We start from the raw sequence: 11,336 nt of genomic DNA on the forward strand, positions 1-11,336 counted from the left end.
GTGGCGTGCAGTGGCGTGTTGTGGCGTGCAGTGGCGTGCAGTGGCGTGTTGTGGCGTGCTGTGGCGTGTTGTGGCGTGCAGTGGCGTGCAGTGGCGTGTTGTGGCGTGTTGTGGCGTGCAGTGGCGTGCAGTGGCGTGTTGTGGTGTGCAGTGGCGTGTTGTGGCGTGTTGTGGCGTGCAGTGGCGTGCAGTGGCGTGTTGTGGCGTGTTGTGGCGTGCAGTGGCGTGCAGTGGCGTGTTGTGGCGTGTTGTGGCGTGTTGTGGCGTGCAGTGGCGTGCAGTGGCGTGTTGTGGCGTGCAGTGGCGTGTTGTGGCGTGTTGTGGCGTGCAGTGGCGTGCAGTGGCGTGTTGTGGTGTGCAGTGGCGTGCAGTGGCGTGTTGTGGTGTGCAGTGGCGTGTTGTGCACCTCCGGCCCAGCAGCCTTGGCCCTCTGAAGTGGAATAGCCCTAGTTTAAACAATCCTTCAGGTAAGATTTATTGTCAACTCATAACTGTTGCGTAGTTGATATACATTTTGGTGTTTTCGGTATGGTTGCTAGGTAACAGAAGGAGAATTACCTTGTCCAAACAGGAAGTAACGTTATAAACTTATGTATAAAAAATACATTTGGGTGAAATATTCAGTCTTTCCCGTCGTTACATTCTTGCAGTTGTTGTAATTTGCTGATCGTTCAAAGTGTGATTTCGAAGGGTCTGGGGACGTTTTCGCCGCCGTTCTCTCCCTTCGATCCAATCAAGTGTGGCATCTGCACCTGCCAACGCGCTGACGTTTGTCTATTCAATAAACTATTCTTTTGTGTCAGATACATTCTTTCGCCGTGAGTTCGACACCAAATGTATTCGTCGTCATTTGGACATTTCTCGGACAATTTCTCAATGAGGTTTAATTTAAATTCTGTGGATCAGTTTGTGTTCAGCTGGTTTTACTGCAAAGCTTTATTGCTCTAATCGGTTTTAATTGTAATAAATGTGTAGTCTTGTCTTTCTTCATTGTTTTAGTTTTTTCTACATCAATTGCATATCTAATAGTTTTATCACTCACTGATTTCTCACTTGTTCATGTGAAGAATAAAGTCACGTTATAGGTCAGATCTAGTAAAAATCATGCTCATCAGTGTTTATTTTAAGCAATTAAAACAACACTCTTCAAAAATCTTCACGGAGACGAGCCAGTTATGCTGACCTATCAAAAAAGTGACATAGTGCACCTTTAAAGCTGCAAAAGGTAGAAAACATGGCAACATCTGGAAGTAATGGCAGTAAAAACAGTATAAAGTGACTTATTCTTTACAGTATTACAGTCAAAGGATTATGTCATTTGTTTAAGGCAAATACTTTTAGTTAAACGTTCATTTTGTCTTCTTTAGCTGTATCCACGGACACTTTCTCTTTTTAGACGATTGATTTAGATGTTTTTCCTTCGTTGACGTGTTTCGGCTGCAGAACTGTCACTGCATTTGTCGTCCGGTGGTTTCTGGAGAAGCAGAGTCTTGTTTTGTCCAATAGTGTGAGGTTCGGTGAGTGTTTAGATGCTACTTCAAAGACTGTGGGAGAAAACCACATTTGAAGTCTCGGCGTCCCAAACACAGCTATAGATTCAGGCGTCTTTAGAGTTAGATTGGACCGTTTTTGTGTAAAAGCTTTTTGGTGAAAGGAGCAAACTGAGCAGAAAGCTCTTTTGCCATGACAGTGCGACTTCTGCCAGCGCTGTCACATCCTCGCTCCGCCTTCCACAGAACAGTTTGTCGGGGCCTTTCACCCTTTGTCAGAGAGCAGACTTCTCCTCTTCAGTCGGGCCGGTCTGAATGAATGACATCTGCAGAATGGAGAGGCCGTTTCCATGTCTGACCGCTCTGACCGCGGCGGCTGCTGTGAAAAGGAGGACGACCGGAGCCCAGCGGTGTCGAATGTGACCCAAAGACACGCTTAAAGGTTGAGCTATTTGAAGAGTCCATTTGCAGAAACTGATTTTTACACTCTAAGTTTAAAATAACATCCTCTACACATATTATGAATAACAGTATCGCTGAGGAGATTTGTTCAAAAAGGGATGAAATTATGTTTTTAAAGCACGAAAATAGATTTGACTTTTAAAAACGCTGCCGGACAAAGAGTAAATTGTAAAGCTTGGACACTTTTTTCCAAATGGCTAATTATATTCTGTCACATACTTTAATTTTCAGGTGAAAGGAAGGATTTTTCTCTTTTCTTTTTTTTCTTATACATTTTTGAGTTGTGGACAATCAAATCATTTATGTATCTTCTTTTCATCGTATTTAAAGTTGTACTATGTAACGTTTAATACTGGAGGGTCCACCACCTGCACATCTCCATAAAAATTGTATTGTTTTTGTTAGAATGTTCCACATAGCTATTGTCATGGCAACCAGTTGTTTTGTTTGTTTTTACTGTATATTTATGCAATAGAAAGTTGCTAGACAGCCCACCAGAAAAGTCACATAGTGCACCTTTAATATCATGGTTCAATCACAAAGGTTATTCACGGGGGCATATGTATTTATTTATGTCATTATTACGGTTTGTTGTGATATTTCTGTTGTATCTACCGTATTTTCCGCACTATAAGGCGCACTGTCAATGAATGGTCTATTTCCGATCATGTTTCATATATAAGTCGCACTGGACTATAAGGCGCATTAAGAGAAACAAAACAAAATTGCTTCTAGGTCAGTACGCACAACCAGAATGCATCCATATATAAGGCGCACTGGATTATATGGCACAGTCGTTTTTGGAGAAAATTAAAGGCTTTTAAGTGCGCCTTATAGTGCGGACAATACGGTACGTGTGTTATGGTGCCAGGTCTACGAGTCCAAGCATCAGAAGACAAGTGTGAATACTTCCCCGCTGCATCTCCACTGGGGGCATTCATTTACTACACATGAAGAGCTTCAGATGCAGATTCAAAGCGTGGCACTTGGCTCCTGATGTCCCCGCCCTCTTTTGTTCATGTCCCCGCCCTCTTTTGTTCATGTCCCCGCCCTCTTTTGTTCATGTCCCCGCCCTCTTTTGTTCTGCCGCCGGAGAACGCACAGGCTGCAGATGAAGTCGGTCCCGTGTTTTAGTGTCGGCCGAAACAAAGGACGCATCAGCCGCTACAATAATGAACATAAGTCCACGCGGGTCCAAATAAACAGCCCGCTACTGTGAAAAGTACGACATACTTTGGATTCAACTCCTGGGTGGATTCGTGCAACAGTATTTGTAGCAGACGCTTGAGGAAACGTATTTTTAATTTGAAAGAGCATATAAAAGAGAAACAGCACTACAGTTTTAGTATAGTATAGGAGTATAGGGATGATCTTGAGGCTTATGCCAATATGGACTGTCGAAAACAACGGGAAATGTACGTTGTTAAATTAAGATAAGATAATCCTTTATTGTCCACACATGGGGAAATTTCATTGTTGCAACGCAGGTAGATACAGAGGTAGATACAGAGGAAAAGAACAGATCACTTATAGGAAGTCTGAAAAACACTCTCAATAGAAGATCTCTTAATATATATAAACAAAAATACCTATAGACAAAACCTCCCATTTCCCAACAAGGGATGGAGGGGAAAAATAACAAATAAATAAATAAATATATAAATATATATATATATATATATATATATATATATATATATATAAAAAAAAAAAAAAAATAATCTATTGATTGATTTGATATCTCCACCCACTGCTTAGTACCACTGCAATTATTCACACTCTGGGTCAATGGAATAGGGTTGAAAAAACAGATATCAGTATTAGATGCAAACATGTAATTGACAATCTGCTGCTTGTTCTGGCGAAATGTCAAGGACTTTTCAGCTCTGCAGTTTTGAACAGGAAGTTGTTTTATTCCTGAATATCACACTTTGTCGTGGTCTGATCGTTCGTGTCTCGGCCCTCGACGATTCTCACCACGACAAAGCAAACGGAGAAAATGAACTGCAGCATTTTGACTGCTTCTTCCCATTTAAAAGACGAAATGATTTGTTTTAAATGAGCCGCTATCGTTCTGAAAGTGGAGGATGTTCTCAGTTAAACGGCTTCGTTCCCGAGTCCCGGAGGAGTGTAAACGTCAGGACTTCATTTCCGAGATGTTTCCGTAAGAACTGCCAACATTATGAGTTGTACAACGTGAAATATCAAAGGTCAAGTAGTAGTTCGCGATGCCCGATGGACAAACTTGTTAGTACGTAGGAGTGATGGAAGCTGTGCAACAAACTCTTATGTACAGTGCTATTTATACATATAATAATAACTGAGAAATAAATTACATTATCCCTCACAAATTTGAAGATTAAGTGCAATTTGTTTTCAGAGGTGGTGGAATTGAACTTAAAGTCCTGTTTAGAACAATTAGACAATCTTTGCAATCTTTGTAACAACACAATCAGTTTGCTGTTGACCCTGGAAGTGAATAAATATAATTGTACTTATTAAGTTGAAAACTATTTTCATCATTAGCGTGCAGGGGTTATGTTTTTAATAAAACAAATTTACTCTCGCAATAACGTCTGAAATGGTGTAATTCAACCTCAAGGAAGTTCTACTGGGAAAAAACAACCAAACATAAATAAAAATGAGATAAAAGTCCACTTCTGGCGTCTTGCTGACATTCATGCACACACACTGCCTCTCATTATTTAGAACCGTGATCTAATTCAGAAGAGCCACTTGGCCTAGTTCAATAATTGCACTGATTATTAAACATGAAGGCATAATGAACAGGAGACGTCCTTGTACTGAGGGCACAGACGTAACATCATTTATTCTGCTACAGTATGTATTTACATGTATTTACATGGACGCTATTTGTTAGTCATTAAAATAATGAGACGACTGAATACCTTTCAGAAAGTTAGGTACTGTAACATTATATTATTATATTATATTATTATTGTTTGTTGTTGTTGATCTTGTTCATATTAATTAGATTAATTAATAGAATTTAAGAATTAAAATGTTACCACCACCTCTTGTATAGCCTTGATGTAAAACGCCTTAAAATGTAAAAGCAATTAAGCTGCAACTGTATTTACTATTTAAAGAAAATAGAACAATAGAAACTGTTCACTCAAATATACATCACTTGCGTCCTTAGTCTGAAAATGCTGTCATTACAGGATTACTTCCACTTTTTCCCCTTGTAACTTTTAGTTAAAGTCTTTTTCAAATTCAATGATTAGTTAAGTTAATTTCAAATCTATCACACTTTCACTTTTGTCCCACCTTACCCATATTCAGACTATTTTATTTACTTTATTTTATTCTACTTTCACTACTTATTTTGCTACTTACTTACTTATATTTTGTAACCACTTTTTTGTATATCTTTTTTTTAGGTATGTATAGCAATGTGTGAGCTGCTGTGTCCAAGTGGATCAATAAAGTTTATCTATTTACATTCCTGGGAAGGCCTATCATGGAAAAGCCTATGTTTCTAGTTTAACCACACATTGATAATATTCTGTTAATTATAAATCGAACTAGAAGCTGTGCAATGGCAAGAAGCCATCGGGATTGTACAGTTCTGACCATTGAATGACCAAAACACGTATGATGACGTCACAAACAGCCCGGTCATGTGATCAATCGTTAAATACATTAAATCCCACGGGCTTTGAAGACAATGCAACATGAACACTCTACAACGTATCCACTAAATATAACCTTTTCTATTATAAATACAAACGTTCATAAATAACCAATGAATGTTTTATTCTTTTCTGGGATTATCAAAGACCCATGACGTAAAATGACGCAGGCGTACGTATTGACGTCATATCCGCTCCGCCGAGGCACGCACAGAGAGCAAGGTCGTTCCGCACAGCGCCCTAAAGATGATGTCCCTGGCCGCCCGATCGGGGGTCTTCTCCCCGTACCTGCAAGCCACAGCCTACACCGTGGCCGGCCCGCTCAAACCGCTGGTCCCCGGGGTCGTAGTCAAGAGCGAAAAGTTCTTACTGGACCCGAAAAAGCCGCTCCTCTGCCGCGAGTCGATGAACGGCCAGTGCCCAAAGACGGGCCCCGCCATCTCCGTGAGCATTAATGGTACGTTAACGACGGAACCGGGGCTGTAATTACACGTAAACTAACGTTATTCTTGCGGTAAAGCTGTGACAGAAGCTGCGGCGTCACTCAGACGGTTATATTTAGTAAATCAAGCAGGTTTGTTTGTGTTAGCTGCTGTTAGCTCCGCCATGCTAGCTATGTAACCGGCTCCTCTGCGCTGTTAGCCTTTAGCCTGTTAGCTTTAGGGCATAGAGGCGACCTGGATATAAGGTCATACTTGTTTACATGTGTATTTGCTCATTTAGTCCGTGTTAGTTTTGGGTGATGTTTTTTACACGACAATGAATCAAACCCACCCCGGAAAGGCAGGTTTATCAGCCGGTGTTGTAACGTGTCCTGTGTGTGGCTCATGTCACCTCTGCACCATGTCAACAAAGTCACAGTGAACGTGCTGCATGGACGTTTTTGTATAATGGTAATATTCATTGTTGGTAGCATTACTTAATTTCTGTTCATACTGTTTTGTTGTCATTTTAAATAATGCTGGTTTTGTTTTAGCATTCTTATCAAAGCTCCATATTGACAACATGGTGTGTTTACAAGAAGGGACAGCACGTGTGAGGTCACAGACTCCGGACAAATTACATTTATTTATTTAAATCTCCAAGTAGTTCACATTTATTCATTTGGGGATGTCATTGTTGTTTCATGTTACAACTTGTCGTCAAAGCAAGTTCCTAGTTTGCGGAAACTTGTTCTTGTTGACTGATAATAATGATAAACCTTTACAGATTCAGATGTCTATTGGCCTTAAATCTCTAGCGTAGGCCTATTGCCTAAAGGAGAGACATGACACTTTACTTAACCTTTTAAGAGTGCTGATGGTGCAAATGTGGTTACGCTGCTCCAAGTTCGGGCAGTAAATGGGTTAATGCTCATTCAGTACCGTTGATGCGTAACATGTATTCTATAAATAAAACAAACCTGTCTGTACGAGCTTGATCCGTTGTCAAAATATAAATTGATAAGGTTGAACAGTGCATGGTTATGAAAGTCTCATCTAAACCCCTCCCTCTTCCCCTCCTTCAGGCTGCGCAGGCGTCCGATTCGCCCACACAGACCTGCGCATCCCAGACTTCTCCGACTACAGACGCCCAGAGGTCCAGGACCCAAACAAATCGTCCCAGGGGAGCAGCGAGTCCCGCCGCACGTTCTCCTACGTCGTCACCGGGGCGTCCACCGTGATCGGCCTGTACACCGCCAAAACCGTGGTCACCCAGTTCGTGTCGTCCATGAGCGCCTCCGCCGACGTCCTGGCCCTGTCCAAGATCGAGATCAAGCTGGGCGACATCCCGGAGGGCAAGAACATGACGTTCAAGTGGAGGGGCAAGCCGCTGTTCGTCCGCCACCGCACGGAGAAGGAGATCGCCGCCGAAGCCGCCGTCAACCTGTCCGAGCTCCGCGACCCAGAGCACGACAAAGACCGCGTGGCCAACCCCAAGTGGGTGATCGTGCTGGGCGTCTGCACACATCTGGGGTGCGTGCCCATCGCCAACGCCGGCGACTTCGGGGGCTACTACTGCCCGTGCCACGGCTCGCACTACGACGCCTCGGGGCGCATCAGGAAAGGCCCCGCCCCGCTCAACCTGGAGGTGCCGTTCTACGAGTTCCCGGATGAGGATACTGTGATTGTCGGTTAAAGCGTCGCTATTCTATAAGTTAGATCTTTGCTTTTATGAGTTTTAAGTTCTACCAAAGTGTATGGTCATGTCTTTACCACTCATGTTCAGCCAGCCTGGGAAAAGCACGTTAATTGAAGCCTTCTTTGACTTCTAACTAAAAGGTGGACAATGATAAGTAATATTGTTAATCACAACACGGACCTGCCGTCGATCCTCTTGTGTAAAGCTGCTGCTAGATGACATCTTATTTCTAGCTTCCTAATGTAAGAAAAGCCCATTAAGTTATATTCAGTGTAAAACATTTTACCCTAAACAAATATGTTCAAGGTGAAATAATAAAGATTTCTATTTTCACTCCATGTCTTCATTGTATTTGAACACCGCAAAATATCCCATCCAGAGCTATAGTAGAAGGTCACATCTATGAGAAAGGAATGCATGCATAAGAAGAACATGAACATGCATTTGTAGTTACGTTTAATTAATGCGCTGGACAATATTCTAGAATAAAACCTACAGGAAAATACTAAAGTATAGAGGGATATATCTGTTATTCAGAAAAAGACAAACTGTATTGGAAGCACAGAGCGATACAGTTACTTGTAAAGAACTTTAATCTGCAATAGTTGTAAATAGGGTTTTAAGTGACATCATGGTTCAGAGGTCCATTGACATAAACGACAAACAGGGATTTTGTCTGAGCCTCTTCATGATAAAGACAAAGCGAGGGACAGAGACAGTTTCACAAATAATATTCGGGGTTGAACTATTTTTTCCAATATAAATGTTTGTTTCAGCATTTTTTGTAGGCCCAGATAACAAGAAATTAATTTAAAGGTGGTATGGACGATTTATTTCAGCAAATTTTGTATCATATTTCCTCGTGGCGTGGATAAATCATTTGTCCTGCCACGTATCAATCATAAAACGCACCTATCGCTCACCTGCAGCCGCGTCAGGCTCGTCCCCACGTTTCCGCGTGCCTAAGCGCATGGATCTATCATAATATAGTTCCCTCAGTGTACGGGGCAAAATGAAGACGGAGAAAGACAGTTCGAGCTGACGCAGAAGTGGACAGAAATCTACAGGAGACGAGCGATGTGCTCCGTTGCGCTAATAATCAAACGCACGTGTGTGTTGTATCAGTCCACACGGGGGAGTGCGCATGCGCACTTCCGCCTGCGTTCTCAAATCGCCGAAAAATCGTCCATACCACCTTTAATAAAAAAAGGAACCCCAGACCTCACGGACGGTTTTTGAGCAGCTTTATTTAAAAAATGTCATTAGACCTGGGATTTTGAAGTTACTGTATAATAAAGCACATGCAATAGTGCAGTACAGATGCAGTACATGTACCACCAGATCTATAGGTCTATAAAAGGACAATTCTAGGTCTTATTTTAGGCTAAAGCGTGTCTTAAGGTCTTTGGACCACACTATTGCCTCTTTAGTTATAACTGAGAACTTTCCCTGATACAGGACAAAACGGTGGATAAAATCAACATAAACCCTGTTAAGACCTGGAGCTCTTTTTGGACACATTTCGGGCAATAAAAATGCCTTTACTGGTAAATTGAGGGTTTTCTCAGAGCCTCTAGGTCAGGGGTGTCAAACATACGGCCTGCGGGCCGCATCCGGCCCACCAAACGTTTTAATCCGGCCTGCCAAACATTTTGAATTAATTTTTAAATTATTTGTATTTATTTTTTTCATTCATAGAACCGTAGTTACATCCGTAACCGTTTTTATCGCTAAAACTACACGTCCCACAATGCCGCTGGTGGCCGCCCCTCCCTGCGCGGCTCTTCACTGCCGTGTGTACTGCCGAGGGAGGAGTGCTGTGGGAAGTAAGACGTGCATTTGCACTCTTTACAGCACTTACACATTTCAGAGCAGAGGTCTGAGCGAGAACAGAGACGTGTGCTTTGGGAAATATGTGGAAGAAAGAAAGAAGACGGTTTTGTGGATGTTAGAGTTGTGCTAAAAGTGGAGCTAATGTGGAGCTAACAAGAAAACTAACTTTGTTGATGCTCTGAGAGGAAAACACACAAACCTCTACAAACCTGGACAGATCAGAAGCCACAGGTAAAAACACAGGTCAGAGTGTAATAAAGTATGAACATGACTGTGTCCTAAGATGACCTTTATTTATCCACACAATGGAGAAATTTCAGAAAAAGGTAAGTTCCCATACCGGGAGTCGAACCGGGAATCCTAACCGCTAGACCATATGAGAGGTCTATGTGCCTCATTGGATTAGACAGACTAATACTTAATAATATGTGCAAAGTTTAGTGCATAAGAAACTAATCTGGTTAATCTTTTTTTTTTTAGCAAAGTAATGTCCATGCATCTTGTGCCACTCTGTTGCCATGTGCCACTCTGTTGCCATGTGCCACTCTGATGCCATGTGCCACTCTGATGCCATGTGCCACTCTGATGCCCTGTGCCACTCTGATGCCATGTGCCACTCTGATGCCATGTGCCACTCTGATGCCCTGTGCCACTCTGATGCCATGTGCCACTCTGATGCCATGTGCCACTCTGATGCCATGTGCCACTCTGATGCCCTGTGCCACTCTGATGCCATGTGCCACTCTGATGCCATGTGCCACTCTGATGCCCTGTGCCACTCTGATGCCATGTGCCACTCTGATGCCATGTGCCACTCTGATGCCATGTGCCACTCTGATGCCATGTGCCATCTGGCATTGGGTTGCATCAGCAGATTTTGTCAGCATGAATCATAGTTTTGAGGTGAAAAAGTTAATTCAGACACACAAGGGCAATAAATGAAACATGAATAATTTGACTAATGATGAATGTGATTTTTTTTTTTTTTGTAAAGTACATGGCAATAATGCAAATACTGCCCTAGCAAAATGGCCGCCAGGAAACTGCGTATATGAGGGGGGCAAGGGAGGGGGGAACAATATCAGAACATCTGAAAATGATTATTTATGACTGCTGTTTCTTCACAAGACACAAACCTCTATGTTTTGAACCAAAAACAACGTGTAATTTATTATTAATATTATTTAAATGTTTTTTTTTTTTCTTTTCTGCACCTTTTGACTTCTAGATTGGTGATAATTAGAGCTTGACTAAAGACTATGGTTTCTTTTGATTCAGCTGACTTTTCTGCTTTCCACAGATACTGTGGTTGTTTACTCTGAAAATGGATTATCTAGGTGCTCTGAGTACAGATATATACATATATATATATATATATATATATATATATATATATATATATATATATATATATATATATATATATATATATGGCATGTTGGGGTTGAGAGTATTCCATCTTTAAGGGGCGTGGTGGGCCTGGGCGTGACAGTGGGGGATTTGGGCCCTCATAAGGGGGCTACGTTTAGCAAATATTGATGACTTTTCGTTCTACCAGAAGTTTGAGAAACACTGTTGCTGGTCAAACAATGAAGGCTAAATCCCTCCCATTATTCTATTATTAATGTTATTATTAATTATTATTTTTAGGTCGAATAAGGGCCTATTCGACCTAAAAATAATAATAAAAACGCGAACAAAAATGGCCCCAAATTTCAACTGAAGCTGCAGCTGAACCTCTGGAGCACAAACTATTGTCTGGACTGGTGTTGGT

General features: G+C 41.7%; 1 protein-coding gene across 1 annotated transcript; it reads left to right on the forward strand.

The window, feature by feature from the left end:
• Positions 1-5,802: 5,802 nt before the first annotated feature.
• uqcrfs1 (ubiquinol-cytochrome c reductase, Rieske iron-sulfur polypeptide 1) lies at positions 5,803-8,062 on the forward strand. Its single transcript, XM_072464938.1, has 2 exons — positions 5,803-6,065; positions 7,116-8,062. The coding sequence occupies exons 1-2, from the start codon at positions 5,855-5,857 to the stop codon at positions 7,724-7,726; spliced, it is 822 nt and encodes a 273-aa protein (XP_072321039.1). The 5' UTR covers positions 5,803-5,854; the 3' UTR covers positions 7,727-8,062.
• The last annotated feature ends 3,274 nt before the right edge of the window (positions 8,063-11,336 follow it).

Source organism: Eucyclogobius newberryi, unplaced genomic scaffold (assembly GCF_026437365.1).
Source record: "Eucyclogobius newberryi isolate DKJ021-1_F unplaced genomic scaffold, fEucNew1.0.hap1 SCAF_5, whole genome shotgun sequence".
Lineage (NCBI taxonomy): Eukaryota > Metazoa > Chordata > Actinopteri > Gobiiformes > Gobiidae > Eucyclogobius > Eucyclogobius newberryi.

What these genes read in the sequence shown, in the direction of transcription:
- uqcrfs1 (XM_072464938.1), top strand. Translation starts at nt 5,855, where the DNA reads ATGATGTCCCTGGCCGCCCGATCGGGGGTCTTCTCCCCGTACCTGCAA. An exon ending in CATCTCCGTGAGCATTAATG is followed by an intron (nt 6,066 to 7,115) that starts GTACGTTAACGA and finishes CCCCTCCTTCAG; the next exon opens with GCTGCGCAGGCGTCCGATTC.